This window comes from Balaenoptera borealis (genome assembly GCF_965194805.1).
Source record: "Balaenoptera borealis genome assembly, chromosome: 12".
NCBI classification, from domain to species: Eukaryota; Metazoa; Chordata; class Mammalia; order Artiodactyla; family Balaenopteridae; genus Balaenoptera; species Balaenoptera borealis.
In genome coordinates, this window is record NC_138869.1 from 11,271,285 (window position 1) to 11,297,982 (window position 26,698).

General features: G+C 45.0%; 2 protein-coding genes across 5 annotated transcripts in view; one reads left to right on the forward strand and one right to left on the reverse strand.

Moving 5' to 3' along the window:
- LOC309606830 (lipid transferase CIDEC) overlaps positions 1–5,672 on the forward strand; it is a 23,577-nt gene extending 17,905 nt beyond the window's left edge. For 3 of the 4 annotated variants that reach the window (XM_082344426.1, XM_082344430.1, XM_082344427.1), the window contains 7 exons: positions 348–392; positions 526–625; positions 1,479–1,586; positions 1,668–1,752; positions 1,973–2,096; positions 4,165–4,304; positions 5,070–5,672. In XM_082344426.1, coding sequence (XP_082200552.1) covers positions 348–392; positions 526–625; positions 1,479–1,586; positions 1,668–1,752; positions 1,973–2,096; positions 4,165–4,304; positions 5,070–5,261 — 794 coding nt within the window. In that variant the 3' untranslated portion in view covers positions 5,262–5,672. The remainder of the gene's footprint in view (positions 1–347; positions 393–525; positions 626–1,478; positions 1,587–1,667; positions 1,753–1,972; positions 2,097–4,164; positions 4,305–5,069) is intronic. The other variant, XM_082344429.1, reaches the window with a different exon arrangement.
- Positions 5,673–6,501: 829 nt separating this feature from the next.
- Positions 6,502–26,698, reverse strand: part of TTLL3 (tubulin tyrosine ligase like 3) — a 30,504-nt gene continuing 10,307 nt past the window's right edge. The window contains 7 exon segments of the mRNA XM_082344363.1: positions 6,502–8,023; positions 8,026–8,137; positions 8,683–8,814; positions 9,499–9,671; positions 21,172–21,607; positions 22,624–22,867; positions 26,017–26,165. Of these exon segments, the coding sequence (XP_082200489.1) occupies positions 7,808–8,023; positions 8,026–8,137; positions 8,683–8,814; positions 9,499–9,671; positions 21,172–21,607; positions 22,624–22,867; positions 26,017–26,165 (1,462 nt within the window). The 3' untranslated portion in view covers positions 6,502–7,807.

Consider the following 26,698-nt stretch of genomic DNA (forward strand, 5'->3'; position numbering starts at 1 on the left):
GAAAAAGGTACTTACTAGTGATCAGTGCTATGAATAAAACAGCGATGATGAGGAACTGCACGAAGGGAGCAGACATTAGATTGGAGACTTGGGCCTCTTTGTGATGGTGACATTTGAGCCAGGATGATATGAAGGAAGCAGCCACATGAAAATCTGGGAGAGAGGAAACAGCAAGTGCAAAGGCCCTGACGTGGCAGGCAGCCAGCTTAGCATATGCAAGGTTCAGAAAGTTCAGGGTGATAACTCATGTATGAGAGTTGTACTGGGACCACACGATAATATGAATTGAGAAAGTGCTTTGTAAACTGCATCTGCTGTTGCTGATGTTTATGTATTATACGTTTCAGGACCTCTGGTGACACTGAACAAGCCACAGGGCCTGCCAGTGACAGGTATGGGCAGGGGAAAGAGATGCAATGAAAGGGGTTTTGATGTCTCGGAGGGGACGAAACAGTGAAGAGAAAGGAAAGGCAGGATAAAGTTGCCTCTGGGAGCAACTTGTACTCTTCCTTTTTTTTTCCCCAGGAAAACCGGGAGAGCTGACGTTGCTCTCAGTGCTCCCGGAGCTGAGCCAGTCCCTGGGGCTCAGGGAGCGGGAGCTCCAGGTTGTCCGAGCATCTGGGAAGTAAGTGGTGGGGGTGAGAGGAAGGTAGAAGGACAGGCATCCATCTGGAGTGGGGGCATAACTACTTCGGAATAAACTGAAACATTTTCCACAGGCTGGTTTGGGATCACAGAGGTAGGATACAAGGAAAAGGAGGAGGAAGTGGATAGATCTGGGTTCAAATCCTTATGCATAAACTGTGATCTTAGCTATCACTGAGCCTCAGTTTCTTTAATCATAGGATAGAGCTAATAATATCTATGCTCAGTGTGCAGTCACTTCTCCAATTCCATATTCATGGCAGGTCTTGTCAATTGATCTGTGATATTCTTTCGTCTAATTGCCATCTATTGGAGACGGTGCTTGAGATAAAATGTTTCTGCAGTTCCACAAATTCATGGGCTTGTTTGTGGGAAATTTAATTATTTAATAGCTAATATATATAAAATTCCTAGTACAGTGCCTAGCACATGGTAGACACTCAACAGTTGGTGGTAATTGTTATGATGTTTGGCTCTGAGCTCCCTGGGAGCCAGAGCAAAATGAGGAACACATTTAAGCTGTGTACTCTCATTATCAAACACGGGGAAGACTTACTTGTTTCTCAAGAGGTCTGTGTTATAGTCCTGATGTTACTGTTTGGTCTTAAGCAGGTCAGGTGTTCCTTTCTAGGGGTCTTTTTTTTTTTTTTTTTTTTTTGGCTGTGCCATGCGGCATATAGGATCTTAGTTCCCCAACCAGGTATTGAACCCGCACCCCCAGCACTGGAAGCGCAGAGTCTTAACCACTGGAACGCCAGGAAAGTCCAGGGTCTCCTTTTTGTGTGGGTGAGCCCAGGGGATTTTAACTTTTGTGATTTGTCTCCTTCCTCCAGGGAAACCTCTGGGCTTGTACTCCTCTCCAGTTGTCCCCAGACAGCAAGCCACCTCCAGAAGTTCTTCACTCACTCACAGAGAGCCAGGAGACCCACAGTCACCTACTGGTGAGAGGGGATGGGAAGCTCCCAGGGCAATGGGGAGGTCCCAGCAAGCCACTACGTGACTTCCTCTTGCCTCTTTCTCAGTGCTGTCACTGATGGGATCCCAGCTACTTCTGAGGGGACGATCCAAGCAGCTCTGAAACTGGAACACATTGATGGGGTCAATCTTGTGAGTCAGGGTCTAGGTGGGGAAGAGGAGGGGTCCTTCCAGACATAGTACCCCTACAGGGTATAGACGTGGGGTGACTGGCCCTCCAGACCCCTAATACAGGCAAGTGACAACTGCCTATACTGTGGCCCTGTCCTGAGTCTGTTGGGAGCAAGGAGAGTCTGCGGGTAGTTCCCAGGTGTGTGTGAAGCTTGTTCATTCTTGGGGGCTGACACCACAGGTAGTTCCAGTGAAGTCCCCATCCCGAAAGGACATCTTGGAAGGTGTCAAGAGGACCCTCAGCTACTTCCGTGTGGTGGCCACGGGCTCTGGCTGTGCCCTGGTCCAGCTGCAGCCACTGACAGGTGGGTCTGGAGCCCCAGCCAGACTTGACAAACTGTATTTGGCCAGAGGAGGCAGGAGGTGGGAGGAGGGTGGTGGTTTTAGTGGCAGCCTGGGGAGCATTTGATGGACTGTAAGGATGTATGTGACCAGCTCCACCTGGAGGGGCAGTGCTTCTCCTGTCACCCTCTGCAGCTCACCTGTTTTTTCTCTTAGTTATTGGTCTCAACGTCTTCTCTTTACCTTTGATGTTCTGTAGTTTCACTATGGTGAATCCAAGTGTGTGGGTTTAGTTTTGTTTATCTTGCTTGGGATTCACTGTGTTTCCTGAGTCTGAAGATTAATCTATTTCATCCATCCTGGAAAGTTCCCTTTTCAAATGTGCCTCTTGCATCCTTCCTTTTGAATGCCTGATAGACGTCTGACTTTCTCATTCTACTGCTATGTCTCAACTTTTCTTTCACATTTTTCATGTCTTTATCTCTGCTGCTTTCTGGGTAATCTTTAGATCTACCTTCCAGTTGAGAAATTTTCTCTTCCGCTGGATCTAACCTGCCAGTTTAACCTACCCATTGATTGTATTTTTCACTTCTAGAAGTTCTAGTTGGTTTTTTTTTTTTTTTAGTTGGTTCTTTTACAAATACAAATGGCCTTCTAAAAAATAAGGTATCTGGTTTTTTCTCATATTACTTGTTCTTTTTTGTCTTTAGTCATTTAAAACATATTTATATTGTGTTTCTATAATTCCATTGTCTGAGATTCTGAGGGTCTAATCCTGTTGTGTTTCCTGCAGACTCTCTCCCCTTGGTGGATTGTTTCCTTCTTGTTCTGTGATTCAGGATTGTGAATTCAGGTTAAGCTGGGCCTTTATCAGTGGAAATCCTTTATTGCCTCATTGGAGGTGGTGACTTCAGGAGAGGTTCTGCCTTTGCTTCTGCTGAGTGCCCCATGTCACTGCTTCAGGACCTAAATATTAACGTCTCAGTTGGAAGTTCACAGTTCATGCAAGTGGGATTAGAGCCCCAAACCTGTGTGAGAGCAGCTCACGGTTGTGAATTCTTTTTGCTTCCCCTCATCCAGACCTAAGGTTCTTGTCTCCCTTCCTTGGTGGCTGGCTTTTTCTCCCGGTCCATCCTGTCAATGAAGATGTAGCCTCTCAGATTTCATTTAGGCACCAAGACCTCACCCCTGGCCCCTTGTAGCTACTTAAACCCAGGCCCCCTGCATCCCAAGATTGGCAATACTCTAGAAGAGGTGAAATGTTGCCTTTCCTGTGCTCTGGATTTGTTTTCCTTTTGTATCTTCGTCTGGGGGACCTTACTTTCCTGTGTGCCCAGCTGTGTATTTAGAAGGATGATCATTAAAGTTTTCCAGTGTTTCTAAGTGGTTTATAAGAAGTGAATTTTTAGATTATCCAGTCCAGCATATTGCCAGACGTGAAAGCAGAGGACAGTTCCTGGGTTTGAATCCCAGCTTATGGTGGGCCAGTCACTTCTTTTTGAGCTTCGGTTTTCCTGTCTATAAGGTGGGAATGATGATAGAACCCACCTTATAGGGTTGTCAGGAGGATTAATAAGTTTACTTATGTGAACAATTTCATACCATTTAAGTTTCCCCAAAACCAGTTCAAGTTGGTGTAATCTAAAAGGGGAAGTTATTGGCTCAGGTAACTGAAAGTTCAGGCCTGGCTGCATCCGGAGGCTCGGAGGACATCATCAGGAAGCTGTTTCTCACTTTCTTTTCGCCTCCTGCCCGCTGGCTTCTTCCTCCCACAGGCTCTCCCTGTGGGGGCAGAGATGGCAGGCGCTCCAGCAGCCCCGGCTCACACTCCAGCGGGAAAGAGCGTTCTTCATTACCAGTAGCTTCACAGTAAATTCAGGGTTGCCTCTCTTCATGGACGAATTTCGCAGGGCCGGTGGATTGACAGCTCTGACTGTCAATCAGAGTGGCAGGGGTGGTAGCATTCACCTCTCTGAAACCACACCATCTGAGAATGGGGGTGGCATCTCCCCAAAGGAAAGGGGAAGGGCAACACCGGGTACACAGGAAGAGCCGCTGCCTGCCATCTGTCCTGTCTCTCTTGTCTTCTAGCGTTTCCCAGCCAGCTACAGGCGCACATGGCACTACAGCTCTGCCCTCTGCTCGGGGACCACACGCACTCTGCCCATGTGGCCACTGTTCTGGGCCAGCGCTTTCTGCTGCCTGCTGAGAGCACCAGGCCCCAAAGACAGGTACCCAAGCCCACCTGCCGGCTGCCTTTTAGGGTGGGCTGGGGATGGGGGTGAAGAGCATCTCCAGACATTAGCTATGCAGCTTGGGTTTCCAAAGCTCCCTGTAGCCGTCTTGCTCTGTGGCCCTGAGCAAGTGAAACCCCCTCTCTTGGGTCTCTTTCTGCCCATCTGTTCAATAAGGAAGTCGAACTGGCTGATTTCTAAAGGCCCTTCTAAGTCTGCCGTTCTTTTTGGTATAAGGGGTAAAAGAGGTTGTGTGTGTCTATTTGGGCAACTCTGTCTGCTCTAACAGAATAACCTCAAGTACCAGAGCCTTAACACAATAACTTCCTTCCGTGTTAAGCCCAATTAATGGCGGTAGGGTAGAGGTGGGCTTGCTCTGAGCATGGGTCACTCAGGGACCCAGGTTGTTGCTATCCAGCCAGCGGAGGAGGAGACAGGGCAGGTTCATGGGGGAGGTTTTCTCGGGCCAGGTCTGGAAGCGGATACATGCTCACACTCCTGTGGCGTTCAGTGGGGCTCAATCACACAGCCTCACCAACCTGCAGGAGGGGCTGGGGAATGTAGTTTCGCTGAATGCCCAGGAAACTGATTCGGTGACCCCCTAGCTGGTCTCTGCCGTAGTGTGTGTGTTTGAGTGTGTACGTGTGTACGTGTAGAGAGGCATGCAGAACACGGACGCAGAGGGAGGAGGAAGTACTTGCCTCACTCCCATTTTGCTTAGAGCTCACCTGGCTGAATGCTGACATGTCTCTCCCACCCCAGGTCCTGGATGAAGCCCTCCTCAGCCGCCTCCACCTGACCCCCTCCCAGGCTGCCCAGCTGCCCCTGCACCTCCACCTGCATTGTCTCTACCTCCCAGGTGCCAGGCCCAGGGACCCACCCATCAAGCTTCTGGCACCTTTGCCCTCTTATTTCTCCAGGACCCTGCATTGCCTGGGGCTCCACTACCAATAGTCCTCTGGGCCTTCTGTTCCCGCTGGAAAGCAGTGGGGGCTGGAGGGCGGATGGGCTGCAGTCAGGCCCGAGGAGAGTGAGGTCAGTGCTCAACACGCAGAAGGCCACAGTGTAAGATCCTCTGTAGTTGGACAAACTTAAGATCACATCCTAAGGCCCCTTGCTGTGTGGTGTTGGGCAAATGACTTCACCTCTCTGGACCTGAGATAATAAAAGTACCTACCCTCATAGTATCGTTTTCAGGATTCGCTGAGAAAGAGAATGTTTATCATGGACCATGGTTTCTGCTGAGTTCAGTATGTGGTCTTTATATTTGGCTGTTTCTGGCCCAATTCTAGCTGAGAGAAAATGTTAGGTTTTTTAAAAAATTGTGGTAAAATACACCTAATAAAATTTACCATCTTAACCATTTTTAAGTGTCCAGTTCAGTGGCATTAAGTACATTCACATTGTTGTGCAACCATCACCACCATCCATCTCCAGAACTTTCTCATCTTCCCAAACTGACACTCTGTCCCCATTAAACACTAACTCCCATCCCCCACCCCTCCCAGCCCCAGTTGCCACCGTTCTGTCGTCTGTCCCTATGTATTTGACTACTCATTTAAGTGAAGATGTTAGATCTTTCACTTTAAAAAACCGTGAAATATATGAAACATACGGAGTGCATAAAACATCTCTGTGATTTAAAGAACAACTCGTAAGGTGACACCCACATAACCACCACTCGGCACAAAATAGAAGCATCCCTTCTCCTATCCTAGACAACAGCAGCTCTCAACCCTGGCCCGACATGAGAACCCCCTACCCTGCCCACTCAGAAAGCTTAAAAAAAACACCCGTGCCTCCCATGACTGCACCCCAAAGATACTGGTTTCACCAGTCTGGGATGGAGACCCTGGCATCAGATCTTTTTTAAAAGCTCTGGGGCTTCCCTGGTGGCGCAGTGGTTGAGAATCTGCCTGCCGATGCAGGGGAAACGGGTTCGAGCCCTGGTCTGGGAAGATCCCACATTCCGCGGAGCAACTAGTCCCGTGAGCCACAATTACTGAGCCTGCGCGTCTGGAGCCTGTGCTCCACAACAAGAGAGGCCGCAATAGTGAGAGGCCCGTGCACCGCGATGAAGAGTGGCCCCCACTTGCCACAACTAGAGAAAGCCCTTACACAGAAACGAAGACCCAACACAGCCATAAGTAAATAAATAAATAAATAAAATAAACCCAAAGTTAAAAAAAAAAAAAAAAGCTCTGGAATGGGTACTCTTGTTCAGTCAAGGTTGGAAACCACTGCCCAGACTTTGGAGAATTCTTGTTTGTTTTTCAGAGTTTTACCACATGTACATGCATCCCTAAACAATATATTTCATTTTGCCCTGTTTCTGAAGTTTCTCTTGGAATGGAATTGTGCTGCATTTATCCTTTTGTGACTTGTTCTCGCTCCACCCTGTGAAATGCATCCCTTGTGCGGCGCGGAGTTGGAATGTCAGAGCTTGCAGTCTATCCATCTGACTGTTAATGGACACTTAGGTCGTCAGCTGTTACCACAGTGCTGCTGTGAGCCTGCTTGTACGCATCTCCTGGTTCAGCTGTGCAAGAATGGATTATAAATATACAGAATATGTGTATCTTCATTTGACTAGTGTGTTAGTTTCCTAGGGCTGCTGCTGCAACAAATTACCACAACCTGAGTGGCCTAAAACAACAGAAATGGATTCTCTCCCAGTTCTGGAGGCCAGAAGTCCAAAATCAAGGTGTCAGCAGGGCTGTGCTCTCCCTGAAGGTTCTAGGTGAGAATCCTTCCTTGCCTCTTCCTGGCTTGTGGCTGCATCACACCAGTCTCTGCCCCTGTCTCCACATGGCCTTCTCCTCGTTTGTCTTCTCCTCTGTCTCTTGTAAGGACACTTGTCATTGGATTTAGGCCCCATCTGGATAATCCAGGATGATCTCATCTCAAAATCTTTAACGTACTTACATCTACGAAGACCTTTTTTTCCAAATAAAGTCATATTCACAGGTTCCAGGAAGACATACCAATGTTCAACCCATTACAATTAAGAAATACCAGACTTTTTCAGATGGGTGTGGCTTATTGGGTATTTCCTTTTTAGGTGACCTTGGCCCCTTGCAGAGGAAGGGACAGACCCACTTCATCTGGAGAAGGGCTGGGTCCACTCCTCTGCTGTGTCTCCTGCTGTAAATCTTGTGCCCATTGGGTGTCACTCTGCTGCCAGCCCAGCTCCTCCTCTGGGCTTGGGGACTGGGGAGGCCCACAGGGCTCAGCAGTCGTGGTAACGTGTCCCAGCCCTCTGCTCACTGCCACGTGATCTTGGGCAAGCCGTGTCTCCTCGTTCAGACTCAGTTTCCTCATCTGTAACATGAGACTTATCCTCCCACCCCAAGATCGGAGATGCCAGGGGAGTCCCTGGACAGGATGCCTCATGTCTGTCACGGGGTGGGAACTCTGGGCCTTGCTTTGTGGAGGAGTTGCTGATGGCCTCTAGCTCTTGTTCTGGACCTTGGGGTACAGAGCCGCACCCTACTCTCTCTTCACCCTCTAACAGAAAAGGAGCCAAGCCTCAAATACTTCATTTGCTTTTTTACTTGGCGCTGCGTCCAGGATAAGGGCAGTGACGATCGAAGCAAGGACTTCTGTAGCCACACGTCCCTTATGGCCCCCAGACCCTGGTGTGCACTGATAAGGGGCAGGGGTCCCGGAAGGCTCAGTGTCGTCATGAGGCATGTCTCAGCCTTGGGTTTGTCGCAGAGTCTGGCCTTGAACTTGCCTTTGGCCTTGATCTTCCTATGGGTGCTAGGAAGATTTCTGACTTCAAAGGGTTGAGACCACAAGTTACTTCCAAGTGGGGGACCATGAAGGCGCTGGGGAGCAAGAGCCTCAGTGTGAAAGGAGGAGAGAAGGGGAGAGATGATCAGGAATCTGTTCAGGAAGGGGGTTCTGAGGGATACAAGCCCTTCCCTTGGGGCTCAGGCCAGCCTGGGAGCTACCCTCTACCTGTACCCTTCCAGCCCTAACCCCGGTTCTCAGCATTGCCCACCAGGGTATGGGTCACCGTTCGAGGCCCACCTTTCTTGGTTTCAGGGCGTTGGGTGCCAGCATGAGCTCAGGGTTAGGTGGGAGGGAAATCAAAAACTTGGCAGTAGGTAGAGTCATCAAGGCCTTGCCTGTGGTCGACAGGGCCTCAGAGCCCACCAGCCTGCTGTGCTGCAGTCTGAGGCCCCGCCCCTGGGGTCGGAGCACACGGGGAGAAGGCAGCCGGGCCATGCTGTGGAGGGTGGGGAAGTGGTGATGGGCTGTGAGGGCCTGGGGAGCCCCAGGCTGACCAGCTGCCCCTCCAGGTGTGCGTGGAGGGCGGGGAGGCAGGGGGAGCTGACGGCTGGGGTGTGTGAGGGCAGATGGAGCCCACCTGGTTCCTTCTCCAGAGGCCGTGGGAAGAACACAGGGTTTGGAGTCCAACAGACCTGGGTCTGCATCCCAGCTCTGCCCCTTCTGAGCTGTGCAACCTCGGGCAACTTCCTTAAACTTCCTGATACCTCGGCTGGAAAATGGGGATAATAGCACCTACCTCGCTAGGTTGTGAGGACTAAAGGAGCTGGTCAGGTATCAACACAGTGTAAACTGTTAAGTGCTGTACAAATATTAGTTCCTTTCCACAAGGCGACTTTGCATGGAGGCAAAGACAGAATACTGCAGCAGGAAAAGCTTGGGCTCTGGAGAGAGATCAACCTGGGACTGGGTCCTGGCATCTCTGAAACGAGCACAGCTGCCTGGCTGAGTGACTACTCTGGAGGGGACGATACTCATTTGGCTGTGTGTTTTTTAAAAATACTTTGTAAGTGGTGGCTTTTACTTACTACCGGTGGCTCTTGGGTGGGGACAAATCCAGGTGGTTAGGAGGGGCTTGGAGAGCAGGAAGAAATTGCCTTGAGACCCTGGGGTGTTTTGGGGGAATGGTCTTACCCAGGGCCTGGGGGTTCTTCAGACTCAACGGCAATCTGTTCAAGGGGTGGGGATGCCTGTCCCCACTAGCAAAGGTCATGGTGAAAATGCAGCCCATCCTCGTGCTGGGGGGTCCCACTTCCGGAGACTGGGGCGGACCAGGGCTGTGGCACTTTTCGCCTTGCCTTTCTTCCCCTTTCCAGGGGCCGAGGTGGTGGCAGTGGAGTCTGGCTTCTCAGTGTGCCCCAGGCTCCTGGCCCCAGCAACTTTCCTAGAAGCTGACCTGTGGGTAAGGGTTCCCGAGTCCTTGCCTTCCCCAGAGCCTCGCTGGGTCAGCAGGTGAGGGAGGGCTGGGCGGACTTCTGTTTGCCGGTGACACATCGCCAGGGGCTTCTTGATGGTGGAGCCCTCTACTAGAAGCCGGATACCCACATACTGGGGCACCTCCACGGCAGGCTGTGGGGAAGAAGAGGAGACAAGGCCTGCTCAGACAGTGCTGCTGGAATCCTAGGCCTGGAAGGACTCGGAGCACAGGTAGATGGAATTAACTTCTGGGGCACCTGGTCAGGAGACATTTCTGGGCTGAGAAAGGCAAAGCCCATCTCTGTCTCTTAAGGGGTCCGGCCCTGGAGGCCTGAATCAGTACCTAGAGGGTCACAGAGCCCCTGAGATGAGTAACCCAGAGGAGTGGGGAAGTCTTAGCCATGCCCCCACCTGCACCCCTCCAACCCCTTGCTCTCCTAAACTGCCCAGCCACCGCTGGAATGTGTGTTCTCCTCCACAGGCCGCTGCCGATGGACAGCTTCCTGAGGTGAGCGAGATTCTCTGCTGAGAGCATATGAGTTATGACACCCAGACAGATAAGAGGCCTAGAGCCTGCCTAAATCCTTGTCTGAACCCAAGACATGGGGAAGCAGAGCCTCAAAGAAGGCATTCTGTGGAGAGCATGAAGTAGCAAATATGCAGACGGAGGCAGAGAAAACAGTCCAAGAAAGGAGCTCCTTCCTGTACCACTTTCAATTCCCATTAAGCCAAGCTGTACTTCCTGCAGCTGGACACAGGAGAGCCCCCTGTGTCTTGCCAGGAATCTCCTTTTATTTTTCATTTATTATTTTTTATTATTATTATGTTTTGGCCGCACTGCATGGCATGCGGGATCTTAGTTCCCCGACCGGGGAGTGAACCCGTGGTCCTTGCCGTGGAAGCACAGGGTCTTAACCGCTGGACGGCCAGGGAAGTTCCTAGGAACCCTCCTTTTAATCTGGAGCTAGTTTGAGGTGTTTTCTGCGTCATCAAAGGATCCTGATTAGAATCTATCTAAACAGTCACTCAGAGCTTCTTAAAAATACAGATATCAAGGTCCTACTGTATATAGCACAGGGAACTACATTCAATATCCTGGGATAAACCATAAAGAAAAGAATACGAAAAAGAATATATCTATATGTATAACTGAATCACTTTGCTGTAGAGCAGAAGTTAGCACAACATTGTAAATCAACTATACTTCAATAAAAAAAAAATACAGATATCAGAGCTCAAGGAAAGCCCAGTTGATGAGGCAAAGCTCAACTTTATGGAAAAATCTCAGCTAATAAATGTAGAAGGAATGATAGGATTAGCAATTTACCATTTTGCAACTCTAATACAATAGGTAAGGATCAAAACTAGATATCAAAACAAGTAGGTGAAAAGGATGACAGGAAAATGTGTCATCTGCACACTACCAAAGGATCACCCTACAAAGAAACTGATCATTGCAAAGGGGAGGATGCAACTTACCATGGAGAGATCTGGTAGCCAAGACCTTAAAGCCATGGTCAGACTTAGCATCACTAATCATGAGATACTCCGACAATGTGTGCCTTGTGATGCTGTATGAGGTATCCAGCATCACCTCTCAAGTATACTTGCCAAAAATGTGTAATCTGAACTTCATCAAGCTGGGTGACCTAACTTTTGCTTTATAGGACATTCAGATAACAGATGAACAAGTTAAATACCACCATGAGGAAACAATCAGATAAATCCAGAATGTGGGACAGTTCCGTAAAACAACCAGCCTGGTGCCTTCAAAAGATCCAAATATGTGAAAAAAAGCACTGGGGCTGTTCTAGATTATAAGAGATTAAAGAACATGAAAGAGAATAAAATACCTAGGAATAAATTTAACCAAGGAGGTGAAAGACCTGTACACTGAAAACTGTAAGACACTGAAGAAAGAAATTGAAGATGACACAAATAAATGGAAAGATATTCTGTACTCATGAATTGGAAGAATTAATATTATTAAAATGTCTATATCACCCAAAGGAATCTATAGATTCAGTGCAATCCCTATCAAAATTCCAATGCTATTTTTCACAAAAATAGAAAAATCAATCCCCAAATATGTATGGAACCACATAAGACCCCGAATAGTCAAAGAAATCTTGAGAAAGAACAAAGCTGGAGGCATCACACTTCCTGATTTAAAACCATATTACAAAGCTATAGTGATCTAAATAGTATGATACTGGCATAAAAACAGACACGCAGAACAGAACAGAATTAAAAGCCCAGAAATAAAACCACACTTATGTGGTCAATTAATGACAAAGGATTCAAGAATATACAGTCTCTTTAATAGTGTCAGGAAAACTGGACAGCCACATGCAAAAGAATAAAACTGGACCACTATCTTACACCATACAGAAAAATCAACTCAAATGGATTAAAGACTTGAACATAAGACTTTAAACCATAAAACTCCTAGAAGAAAACAGGCAGGAAAGTTCCTTCACATCAGTCTTGGCAATGATTTTTTGGATTTGACACCAAAAGCAAAGGCAACAAACGCAAAAATAAATAAACTAAAAAACTTCTGCACAGTGAAGGAAATCATCAACAAAATCAAAAGACAACCTATCAGATTGGTTCAAGATGGCGGAGTAGAAGGACGTGCGCTCACTCCCTCTTGCGAGAGAACCGGAATCATAACTAACTGCTGAACAATCATCGACAGGAAGACACTGGAACTCACCAAAAAAGATACCCCACATCCAAAGACAAAGTAGAAGCCACAATGAGATGGCAGGAGGGGCACAATCACAATAAAATCAAATCCCATAACTGCTGGGTAGGTGACTCACAGACTAGAGAACACTTATACCACAGAAGTCCACCCACTGGAGTGAAGGTTCTGAGCCCCACGTCAGGCTTCCCAACCTGGGGGTCTGGCAATGGGAGGAGGAATTCCTAGAGAATCAGATGTTGAAGGCTAGCGGGATTTGATTGCAGGACTTCGACAGGACTGGGGGAAACAGAGACTCCACTATTGGAGGGCACACACAAAGTAGTGTGCACATCAGGACCCAGGGGAAGGAGCAGTGACCCCACAGGAGACTGAACCAGACATACCTGCTAGTGTTGAAGGGTCTCCTGCAGAGGCGGGGGGAGGGTGTGGCTCACCATGAGGACAAGGACACTGGCAGCAGAAGTTCTGAGAAGTACTCCTTGGCATGAGCACTCCCAGAGTCCGCCATTAGCCCCACCAAAGAGCTGGGTAGGATCCAGTGCTGGGTGGCCTCAGGCCAAACAACCAACAGGGAGGGAACCCACCCCACCCATCAGCAGACAAGCGGATTAAAGTTTTACTGAGCTCTGCCCACCAGAGCAACACCCAGCTCTACCCACCACCAGTCCCTCCCATCAGGAAACTTGCACAAGCCTCACAGATAGCCTCATCTACCAGAGGGCAGACAGCAGAAGCAAGAAGAACTACAATCCTGCAGCCTGTGGAACAAAAACCACATTCACAGAAAGATAGACAAGATGAAAAGGCAGAGGGCTATGTACCAGATGAAGGAACAAGATAAAACCCTAGAAAAACAACTAAATGAAGTGGAGATAGGCAGCCTTCCAGAAAAAGAATTCAGAATAATCATAGTGAAGATGATCCAGGACCTCGGAAAAAGAATGGAGGCAAAGATCGAGAAGATGCAAGAAATGTTTAACAAAGACCTAGAAGAATTAAAGAACAAACAAACAGAGATGAACAGTACAATAACTGAAATGAAAAATCCACTAGAAGGAATCAATAGCAGAATAACTGAGACAGAAGAACGGATAAGTGACCTGGAAGACAGAATGGTGGAATTCACTGCCACGGAACAGAATAAAGAAAAAAGAATGAAAAGAAATGAAGACAGCCTAAGAGACCTCTGGGACAACATTAAACACAACAACATTCACATGATAGGGGTCCCAGGAGGAGAAGAGAGAGAGAGAAAGGACCCGAGAAAATATTTGAAGAGATTATAGTTGAAAACTTCCCTAACATGGGAAAGGAAATAGCCACCCAAGTCCAAGAAGCGCAGAGAGTCCCAGGCAGGATAAACCCAAGGAGAAACACGCCGAGACACATAGTAATCAAATTGGCAGAAATGAAAGACAAAGAAAAGTTATTGAAAGCAACAAGGAAAAAATGACAACATACAAGGGAACTCCCATAAGGTTAACAGCTGATTTCTCGGCAGAAACTCTACAAGCCAGAAGGGAGTGGCATGATATATTTAAAGTGATGAAAGGGAAGAACCTACAACCAACATTACTCTACCCAGCAAGGATCTCATTCACATTTGACAGAGAAATCAAAAGCTTTACAGACAAGCAAAAGCTAAGAGAATTCAGCACCACCAAACCAGCTCTACAACAAATGCTAAAGGAACTTCTCTAAGTGGGAAACACAAGAGAAGAAAATGACCTACAAAAACAAACCCATAACAATTAAGAAAATGGTAACAGGGACATACATACCTATAATTACCTTAAACGGGAATGGATTAAATGCTCCAACCAAAAGATACAGGCTCGCTGAATGGATACAAAAACAAGACCCATAGATATGCTGTCTACAAGAGACCCACTTCAGACCTAGGGACACATACAGACTGAAAATAAGGGGATGGAAAAAGATATTCTATGCAAATGGAAATCAAAAGAAAGCTGGAGTAGCAATACTCATATCACATAAAATAGACTTTAAAATAAAGAATGTTACAAGAGACAAGGAAGGACACTACATAATGATCAAGGGATCAATCCAAGAAGAAGATATAACAATTATAAATATATATGCACCCAACACAGGAACACCTCCATACATAAGGCAACAGCTATAGTGCTAACAGCTATAAAAGAAGAAATCAACAGTAACACAATAATAGTAGGGGACTTTAACATCTCATTTATACCAATGGACAGATCATCCAAACAGAAAATTAATAAGGGAACACAAGCTTTAAATGACACAATAGACCAGACAGATTTAATTGATATTTATAGGACATTCCATACCAAAACAGCAGATTACACTTTCTACTCAAGTGTACATGAAACATTCTCCAGGATAGATCACATCTTGGGTCACAAATCAAGCCTCAGTAAATTTAAGAAAATTGAAATCATATCAAGCATCATTTCTGACCACAACGCTATGAGATTAGAAATCAATTACAGGGAAAAAACATAAAAAACACAAACACATGGAAGCTAAAGAATACGTTACTAAATAACCAAGAGTTCACTGAAGAAATCAAAGAGGAAATCAAAACATACCTAGTGACAAATGACAATGAAAACACGATGATCCAAAACCTATGGGATGCAGCAAAAGCAGTTCTAAGAGGGAAGTTTATAGCAATACAAGCCTACCTCAAGAAACAAGAAAAATCTCAAATAAACAAGGTAACCTTACACCTAAAGGAACTAGAGAAAGAAGAACAAAACCCAAAGTCAGTAGAAGGAAAGAAATCATAAAGATCAGAGCAGAAATAAATGAAATAGAAACAAAGAAAACAATAGAAAGATCAATAAAACTAAAAGCTGGTTCTTTGAGAAGATAAAATTGATAAACCATTAGCCAGACTCATCAAGAAAAAGAGGGAGAGGACTCAAATCAATAAAATTAGAAATGAAAAAAGAGACGTTACAAAAGACACCACAGAAATACAAAGCATCCTAAGAGACTACTACAAGCAACTCTAGGCCAATAAAATGGACAACCTGGAAGAAATGGACAAATTCTTAGAAGGGTATAACCTTCCAAGACTGAACCAGGAGGAAACAGAAAATATGAACAGACCAATCACAAGTAAGGAAATTGAAACTGTGATTAAAAATGTTCCAAAAAAAAAGTCCAGAACCAGATGGCTTCACAGGTGAATTCTATCAAACATTTAGAGAAGAGCTAACACCCATCCTTCTCAAACTCTTCCAAAAAATTGCAGAGGAAGGAACACTCCCAAACTCATTCTATGAGGCCACCATCACCCTGATACCAAAACTAGACAAAGATACTACAAAAAAAGAAAATTACAGACCAATATCACTGAAGAATATAGATGCAAAAATCCTCAACAAAATACTAGCAAACAGAATCCAGCAACACATTAAAAGGATCATACACCATGATCAAGTGGGATTTATCCCAGGGATGCAAGGATTCTTCAATATATGCAAATCAATCAATGTGATACACCATATTAACAAATTGAAGAAGAAAAACCATATGATCATCTCAATAGATACAGAGAAAGCTTTTGACAAAATTCAACACTCATTTATGATAAAAACTCTCCAGAAAGTGGGCAAAGAGGGAAACTGCATCAACATAATAAAGGCCATATACAACAAACCCACAGCAAACATCATTCTCAATGGTGAAAAACTGAAAGCATTTCCTCTAAGATCAGGAACAAGACAAGGATGTCCACTCTCGCCACTATTATTCAACATACTTTTGGAAGTCCTAGCCACAGCAATCAGAGAAGAAAAAGAAATAAAAGGAATACACATTGGAAAAGAAGAAGTAAAACTGTCACTGTTTGCAGATGACATGATACTATACATAGAGAATCCTAAAGATGCCACCAGAAAACTACTAGAGCTAATCAATGAATTTGGTAAAGTTGCAGGATACAAAATTAATGCACAGAAATCTCTTGCATTCCTATACACTAATGATGACAAATCTGAAAGAGAAATTAAGGAAACACTCCCATTTACCATTGCAACAAAAAGAATAAAATACCTAGGAATAAACCTACCTAGGGAGACAAAAGACCTGTATGCAGAAAACTACAAGACACTGATGAAAGAAATAATGATGATACAAACAGATGGAGAGATATACCATGTTCTTGGATTGGAAGAATCAATATTGTGAAAATGACTATACTACCCAAAGCAATCTACACATTCAATGCAATCCCTATCAAATTACCAATGGCATTTTTTATAGAACTAGAACAAAAAATCTTAAAATTTGTATGGAGACACAAAAGACCCTGAATAGCCAAAGCAGTCTTGAGGGAAAAAAACAGAGCTGGAGGAATCAGACTGCCTGACTTCAGGCTATACTACAAAGCTACAGTAATCAAGACAATATGGTACTGGCACAAAAACAGAAATATAGATCAATGGAACAGGATAGAAAGCCCAGAGATAAACCCACGCACCTATGGTCAACTAATCTATGACAAAGGAGGCAAGGATATACAATGGAGAAAAGACAGTCTCTTCAACAAGTGGTGCTGAGAAAACTGGACAGCTACATGTAAAAGAATGAAATTAGAACACTCCCTAACACCATACACAAAAATAAACTCAAAATGGATTAGAGACCTAAATGTAAGACTGGACACTCTAAAACTCTTAGAGGAAAACATAGGAAGAACACTCTTTGACATAAATCACAGCAAGATCTTTTTTGATCCACCTCTTAGAGTAATGGAAATAAAAGCACAATTAAACAAATGGGACCTAATGGAACTTAAAAGCTTTTGCACAGCACAGGAAACTACAAACAAGACGAAAAGGCAACCCTTAGAATGGGAGAAAATACTTGCAAAGAAATCAATGGACAAAGGATTAATCTCCAAAATATATATACAACTCATGCAGCTCAATATTAAAAAAATGAACAACCAAATCAAAAAATGGGCAGAAGACCTAAATAGACATTTCTCCAGAGAAGACATACAGATGGCCAAGAAGCACAAGAAAAGCTGCTTAGCATCACTAATTATTAGAGAAATGCAAATCAAAGCTACAATGAGGTATCACCTCACACCAGTTAGAATGGGCATCATCAGAAAATCTACAAACAACAAATGCTGGAGAGGGTGTGGAGAAAAGGGAACCCTCTTGCACTGTTGGTAGGCATGTAAGTTGATACAGCCCCTATGGAGAACAGTATGGAGGTTCCTTAAAAAACTAAAAATAGAATTACCATATGACCCAGCAATCCCACTACTGGGTATATACCCAGAGAAAACCATAATTCGAAAAGACACATGCACCCCAATGTTCATTGCAGCACTATTTACAATAGCCAGGTCATGGAAGCAACCTAAGTGTCCATCGACAGACGAATGGATAAAGAAGATGTGGTACATATATACAATGGAATATTACTCAGCCATAAAAAAGAACGAAATTGGGTCATTTGTAGAGACGTGGATGGATCTAGAGACTGTCATACGGAGTGAGGTAAGTCAGAAAGAGAAAAACAAATATCGTATATTAACGCATGTATGTGGAACCTAGAAAAATGGTATAGATGAACCAATTTGCAGGGCAGAAGTTGAGACACAGATGTAGAGAACAAACGTATGGACACCAAGGGGGGAAAGCGGCGGAGTGGTGGTGGTGGTGGTGGTGGTGGGATGAACTGGGAGGTTGGGATTGACATATATACACTAATATGCATAAAATGGATAACTAATAAGAACCTGCTGTATAAAAAAATAAATTAAATAAAATTAAAAAAAAAAAAAAGACAACCTACCAAATGGGAGAAAATGTTTGTAAATCATTTGTAAGAGGTTTATATCCAAACATACAAAGACAATCTTTTTTTTTTTTTTTTTGGGCGGCACTATGTGGCATGCGGGTACTTAGTTCCCCGACCAGGCATCTAACCCACGCCCCCTGCAATGGAAGCGCGGAGTCTTAACCACTGGACCACCAGGGAAGTCCCCAAAATATATGAAGACAGTCTGATTAGAAAATGGGCAGAGGATCTGAACAGACATTTTTCAAAAGAAGACATACAGATGGCCAACAGGTACATGAAATGGTGCTCAACACCACTAATCATCAGGGAAATGCAAATCAAAGCCACAATGAGATATCATCTTACACCTGTTAGAATGGCTATCATCCGAAAGACAAAAAATTACAAGTGTTGGCGAGGAGGTAAAGAAAAGGGAACCCTTGTGCATGGTTGGTGGGAATGTAAATCGCTACAGGCACTATGGAAAACAGTATGGAGATTTCTTGAAAAGTTAAACATAAAACTACCATATGATCTAGCAATTCCACTTCTGGGTATTTACCTGAAGGAAATGAAAACACTAACTTGAAAAGATAGCTGCAAGCCCATGTTCATGGCAGCATTATTTACAATAACCAACACATAGAAGCAACCTAAGCATCCACTCATGGATGAATAGACAAAGAAAATGTGGTATATATAAATATACAACGGAATATTACTCAGCCATTAAAAAGAAGAAAATCTCAGGACTTCCCTGGCAGTCCAGTGGTTTAAGGCTCTGCGCTACCACTTCAAGGGGGCATGGGTTCGATCCCTGGTCGGGGAACTATGATCGCACATGCAGCATGGCGTGGCCCCAAAAAATAAATAAATAAAAAGAAGAAAATCTTGCCATTTGTGACAATGTGGATAGACCTTGAAGGCATTATACTAAGTGAAATAAGTCAGACAGAAAAAGACAAACACCATATAATTTCAATTATATGTGGAATCTAAAATCAAAAACAAACTGAACTCACTGATACAGAGAACAGATAGTTGGTGGGTGGGCAAAATGGGTGAAGGGGATAAAAAGTTACAAACTTTCAGTTACAAAATAAATAAGTCATGTAAGGTACAGAATGGTGACTATAGTTAATAATGCTGTATTGTATACTTGAAAGTTGCTGAGAAAGTAAATGCAAGGAAAAAATATTTGTAACTGTGGTGATAGTTGTTAACTAGACTTACTGTGGTGATCATTTCACAATATATACAAATATTATGTTGTACATCTGAAACTAACAATGTTGTATGTCAATGATATCTAAAAACAAAACAAAACAAAACAAAACTTCAGAGAAATCTAAGCCATGCCTAATAGGTCCTTTAAAGCAGCTACAGGTCTTTTCAGCACCCCAAGTGTACACCTGTAGGTCTTATGATTAAGTCTTTAACACATTTTGAGTTAAAAGACAGGGTTGCAGGCCCTCTCTGTTAACAGTTGGGCTTCTATAATTTTGAGGGCTGTTGTCCTACATCAGCCTCATGGAAGAGAGAAGAGTTTCTCTCTAAGATCTGTGGACATGGCCTTTGTGCAATAAAATGGGTTATAAGTTGATATACAAGAAACCCACAAGGCTTTTAAAAATATCAACTTGGACTGAAACGGACAGATGCAATATGAAATGAAAGAGGCTTCTGTAGCCCCAAAATTCTTGGAGCAGGTAACAGACTAAGAACTACCGAGCATGATCACAGAAGAGGGAGGATGGCTCAAGGCTGAACAGACTTCCCAATGGATGGAAGCAAGAGACACAGGGAACTCCTAGGAAGTAATAATGGGTCCTAAGAGCAAAAGGAGAATTAAGCGCCAGGGTGGATTTCACAATTGCTATGGACTAATGATTCCTATGTACTTCCCACCCTGCCTCTCCTTTCTGAGTGGGAGTATCTATTTAAAAAAAAAAAAAAGAAAAGAAAGGAAATGAAAGAGACAAAACAACCAATGCAAAGTGTGAATCTTGATTACATGTTGGTTTACAAAACCAAAACAAAAAGACTTGGCTATAAGAGATTTTGGGAATAACTAGGATATTTGAAAAATGCAGATGCATAGTCCCTAAACCAGTCATTTCGGGTCAACCTCTGGGGGTGGGGCTTCCTGACAACAGTATCTTTGGAAAGCTTTCCAGGAGATTCTGGCCTGTGATCAGCATTTGGGAACCACTAAGTTAAAACTTTCTCTTCCCCTTTGCTTTATCTTATTTTCCTGCCCTTATGTTTCCTCATTTACATTTTTTGAAGCCAAAATGCCAACGTATTAATTTAAGATACAATCAGTAACTGACAAAGACCAGGACACTTGGGTTATACGATCAGCACATGCTCTCCCTGTGGCCAAACTTTGATGGAATCCTAATCCTAATCAGAAGGATTAGGATATTTAATTTAATAACCACAGGAAATTATTTGCAGCGTTCAGAAACCCTTGAAATCAGTTTTCTGACTTTTAAAAATCTTATTCCAATAAGTGGACTCAAATCTCTTTTTGGAACAAGGTAAAATAAATAACAACAACAATAATAACATAACAATAATAATAGCAGCCTCCACAAATTGACTGTGGAGGCACTTTATGTGAGGCACTTTACAGTGATGGCATTTATCATAAAACACCTAATAACCTTACTAGGTACTAACAATAGCTAAAACCTCTGTAGCATTTACTATGTGCCAGGCACCTCTAAAGTGCTTTACCTGTATCAGCTCGTTTAATTTTCACAATCTTATGACGTAGGTACCATTTTCATTCCCGCTCTACAAATAAGGAAACTGCGACCCCTAGAGGTTAGGAATTTGAGCCAGGATTTGAACCCAGGGAGGTTTCAGAGTCTATGCTTTTAACAGTATGCTACTGGCCTCTCTAGAAATATTACCCACACGTTAACTCATTTCATCTCCCAAAACCCAGGAGAAAGATGGTTATAGCATGTCCATCTTACAGATGGGGAAATGGAGGCTCAAGGGGGTGAAGTGGCTGTACCCAGTCACTGTGGCAGGACCAGGACTTGAGCCGGGTTTATGTGACCGCAAAGCCCTGAGCTCCACTATGGGAAGGCCTCCCTGGGTGCTGCTTGGGCCTGGCCACCTCACCTGTTTGTAGATGAGCTCGAAGGCCCCCGTGTCACAGCTGCGGTCCAGCCGCCGGTCGATGACCACGCGCAGGGTGTCGGCCTGCACACCGGCACAGAGCCGGGCGGTGACAGCCGTGGAGGGTGCCATGGTGGGGCTGGCGTTGATCTCGATCAGCCAGGGCTGGAAGTCCTCACCGAACACAAAGTCGGCGCCATAGAGCTCGAAGCTGGCCTTCCGACACTGCACGGTGTCCTGGGAGGTCTGCAGGGCGTGGATCACCGCAGCCTTCATGCCAGGCACGATGACGGTGGACCAGGCGTTCGGGGCCCCCATCTCCTGCAGGTGGGCCTGGAACTTCTGGCTGGACCACATGTTGTCTGAGGGCAGCAGTGGGTGTCGGCGGCACGAATTCTCCAGGTGCTTCTGGATGGAGTTGTTGCACAGGTGCACGGCGCTGGGACAGAGCGCAGAAAGCTGAGGGCTGGCTCCCTGTGCCCCTCCCACCCAAACGCGGGGAGGGCAGGCAAACCCCGAAACCAGCCCCACGCGCTCTGGACCGCTCAGCTTGAGGGGACAAAGGCCTCATCACATTCTTCTAGGGCCACTACCAGTCTTCGCTCAGGACCTCTCTGAGGGCGCTAACTACAGGGGCCACAGTGTTAAGTGCTTTGTGACAGTGTCAGTTAACCCTCCCAGTGCCTGGAAGATAAGAAGGTGGTTAAGAGTACGGGCCCCGTGGTCACCAAGACATGTGTTCAAGTTCTGTCTTCATCGCTGACTGGTAAGACCTTACATAAGTCATTTAACCCATGGGCTCCTTTCAACATCTGTAAAATGGGGGTAGTAACAGTACCTACTTCACCGGGTTTTCATGGAGGACTGAGATAACATACACGAAGTGCTTAGCAATCGTCACATACAGAGCACTCAGTAGCCGACAGCTATGAGCTCCATATTACTGCCTCCATTCTTCAGATGTGGCAACGGAAGCTTAAATACTGATAGGTTTTCACCTGACCCAAGTCACAGAGCTTGGAAGCTTCAGAGACGGAATTTGAACCCAGGGCTCAACAGGCTTCCTCTCCCCCGAAATGAACGCTGCAACCTGCCTCTCTCCTCTCGCATTTCTCCTGATCCCACTTTACCCCGCTCTACATCCTTTCTTCCATAACACATATCACATATCACTTTTAACCCATTAGATGATTTTACTGATTATGTTCATGGCTTGTCTGTTTCTCCCTGCTGGAATATGAACTCTTGAGGGCTGGGCTTGTTTTGTTCACTGCTGTGTCCCACGTGCCTAGAACACTGAACGGCACAGGGTACACACAGGTGGCTGGATGGATAGAGGCCTGCCTGCCTGCAGAGTGTGTTTGGAGCCCCACATTGCCCTGGAATCGCTGCTCCTTGCCAGCTCCCCAGCTAGACTGGGAGCTCATGGGAGTGAGGGTTCTGGGGGAGGCTCACTTGTCCAGGTTCTTCAAGGAGAAGGGCTGTGTAGAGAAGCGGATGTAGCTGTCGCGGTAGAACCACACAGTAAGTGGGTTCCAGTCGGTCACCAGGAACCACTGTCTCAGATCAAACTTGGTGCCAAAGATGAGCAGGGGCTGCTCAATATACTTCTGCACCACCCACTTGCCGTCCTTCATCACCATGGGATTGCCGTCCACCAGCTTCAGCATCTCCTCCAGGTGGTCCATGCACATGATGCCTTCGGGGGAAACAGGGTGGTCAGGGATCAGGCCAGGCTTGGGCTGGGAGATGGGCCAGGGGACCATGGAGAGCTCATCATAAGCTCTCACCCCCAAAGGACTTGATAGGCCCAAGTGGGTAAGCCTGCCCTTCTCCCTGTTCCCTTTGGGAAAGCTGAGAATCTGCTAAGGATTTAAAGTTTTAAAAAAAATTAACCAGTTTTATTTGATGAAAAGGAATATATGCACGGATAACAATTCAAACAGTATTGGGCTTTTTTAAAAACCACGTGCATAAATGACTTTGATTAGTTTTTCACAATAACTAATGGAATATAAAACAACAGAACTGAAAAGTAGGCAGTACAAAAGGGTATACAATTTAAAAAAATACATCTCCTTCCCCAGAGGCAGCCAAGTGCTACTTCCAGGTCCTCTGGATAGGCTCCCAGGTTATGGAAGAGTTGAGTGTGCCTCAGTTTCATAGTATTCTATGCACTTAAACATGCTAAGGAATTGGAACACTGCTTGGCACTTGGTGAGCATTCAGTAAATGTTAACTCATATCATTATTACTAGTTACCTGTGGAAAACATCCCTAGGTATAGATTTGCTGGCTCAAAGGGTATGTGCATTTTTTCACTTTATAGAACAAAGATGTTCTACCAATTTGTACTCCCAGTAAGAGTGTATGAGATTGTGTGTTTGCCCACATTCTATCAACACTGTTGATGATTTATTTTTGCCATTCTCTTAGGTAGAATATTTTAATTTTATCTGTTTTATAACGAGTGAAGTTAAGTATCTTATGCTAATAAGGCGTTATTTTAATGCTGATATATACAGTTGACCCTTGAACAACACAGGGATTAGGAGCGCCAACCCTCCGAGCAGTCAAAAATTCTCGTATAACTTTACAGTAGGCCCTCTGTATCCGTGGTTCCACAGCCATGGATTCAACCAACAACAGATCATGTAGTACTGAAGTATGTATATAGTGAAAGAAATCCGCATATATGTGGACCCACGCAGTTCAAACCCACGTTGTTCAAGGGTCTACAGTAAGAATCGCAAGGCAAACAAACACACAAATCAATCTCATTTCTTCATTGTTTGGCCCCTCAAACAGTCTGATTGCCCGCCAATGGCACAGAATAACTTGTGCTGGGTTCCCAAGCCAGATCCTTTCTCAAATAGCCAGAATGATCACTAAGATCCCCAATAACATGAAGCCTTGTATAGCCAAAGATTGAGGCTGTTCGTGACCTCTGACCCAGCAATTTCACTTTTAGGAATTTATCCTAAGGAAATACATGGAAAGGCTACTAAGATATCTGCACAGGATATTCATCACAGTGTTGCTTGTAATAGCAGTTCATCAATCAATAATCAAATAAACAGGAAAAAAAAATGGTGGCCATCTAAATATCCATCAGGAAAGGATTAGGTAAGACCATGAGAGTACATCTAAACAAGATTAGACTATGCAGCTGTAAAACAGAATGAGGTAAGAAAGCACATACTGTACTTTTATATAAAATTCAAAAACAGGCAACACTAATCTATGGTATTGTAAGTCAGAATAGGGGTTCCCATTGCGGGGAGGTAGAGACCTGGAGATGGCATGGGAGGGGGCCCTCTCGGGTGCAGATAGTGTTGTATTTCATGATCTGGGTGCTGTTTCCATGAGTGTGTTCATTATGTGACAATTCACTGAGTTGTATATTCACAATGCATACCCTTTTCAATGAAGTATATTGTATACATATCTCAATTAAGTTTTTCTAAAAATGGAGAGAAAATGTTGAAATACTTTGGGATTCACTGTATTATTCTCTCTGCTTTTGTGTATGTTTGAAAAGTGTCTATAATAATAAGCTAAAAACAAGCAGGGAAGAAAAGCAGATCTAGATGTACTGCAATGGAGTGATCTGCAAGATCTACTGTTAAGAAAAAAGAAAGGTGCAAAAAATAAATGAGTAATACTCACTGATATGGAAAGATATAATAAATGAAAAAAGGAAGCTACCAAATAGTATGCTCTTATTTAAAATAAAATAAAACATGCACACACTCTCCACATGCATAGAAGAAAGTATAGAAAGAAACACATCACAAGGTGAATTGTAGTTACCTCAGTGAAATCAAGGGTGCCTTTGCTTCCTTCTACTTTTCTGTACTGTCTGATCTTTTTTTAAAAAATAACAAATACGTATGTTCATACTTGGAAAAAACCAACAAAACTATTTCCAAGGTAGAAAAAGAAAAGACTATGATGCTGGTTTTGAAAAGGCATCCCAACAGGAGTGTCCCATAGTGTGTGGAGCTGCGACAGCTTCACTTGGACATGAACAAATTCACCCAAGGGCAGGCAGTACATGGAGCGATCTGCTGCCAGAAGTCTGTTTTTTACATCTCGGAAGTCCTTAACCATCTTTTAAAGGCTGGGCTAATGCACCATCCCAGCTTGCTGGCTGCCCTGTTCAAATTCCATTCATGCTGAGCAGTCAGAATAATAGCTGAGAATAATAGCTGTTATTACATAGCAGGTACTCTGTAAAAGCACAGGATCTAAGCACTTTCCATATATGATTCTCATGTAATCCTCTCAGGTAGGCTTTATTGGCTTCATCTTAACAATGATGAAAATGAGGCAAGGAAGAGGTTAACTAACCTGCCCCAGGTCTTATGGATATTAGGAGGCAGAGCTGGGGTTTGAATCCAGGAAGTCTCGCTCCCAGCACCCATACCCTTAACCCCTGTACTATACCCTCACAAGGATGCACTGGTCAAATATGAGAGCCCTTCGATGACAAGCAACTGCATGTGAGTATCACCAGACCTGCCTAAAGCATTAACCTAAACCCACAGGGCAGGAGAGGAGGTGCTGGCATCATCATCACAGCAGCCAGCATTGACGGGGTGGCTACTGTGCCAGGCACCATGCTGAGTGGTAGATGTACTACCTCGTTTAATCCTCAACAGATGAGGGAACTGAGGTTCAGAGAAGTGATGTAACTTGCTCAAGGTCACACAGCATATAAGTAGCAGAGCTGGGATTCAAACCTAGGTAGTTTGGCTCCAACAGAACCTGTACTATTTAACTTCCCTGGCCTCTAGCTGGGGAGGGTGTAGGGTGCTGGTACAGGAAGCAGGGGCTGACCCACACCTCGTCCACGGGACTTGGCTCCCGGCTTCACGATCCAGATGTTGCGATCTCCTTCCATGTCCATCTGGGGCACCACTGCCCGCAGCTGCTGCAGGATGTCCTCACAGCGCTGGACCTGAGTGTCGAGGTACCTGAGTTCTGCCCCCTCGCTGTGGGGAGATGATGGGACTTGGGCAGGGCTGGGCCTGGGGGCATCCTGATGAACAAGGCAAGGGGAGACAAAAGCCCCCTGGCCATGGTCCAACCAGCTTTGGTCACGCCCTTCCCCTAGAGATCCAGATAGGTCTCTCCCAAACCTCCAGCCCCACGCTCAGGGTGTCCCCCAAATCCACCCTGCCCAGGGCATCACCCAGACTGCTGGAATGGGAGAGGATGGGGACATTCTACCTGCTGCACCCCCCTCACTCCAACACTCCACCTTCTGCCACCTCCCTTTCTATTACATTAAAACTGCCTTTGATAGAATTTAATCATACCAGCATCAAATGATGAGGCACCACTATGTGCCAGGCACTGTGCCAAGGGCTTTACCTATATTATCACTAACCCATCTCCAGGGAAATGTTACTGGTCCCATTTTAGAGAAGTATAAACTGAAGGTTGGAGAGTTAAGGGATTTGCCCAAGGCCACACACTGAGTTAAGTGGCAGGATGCAAACTCCACTCTTCCTGATTCTTCCAT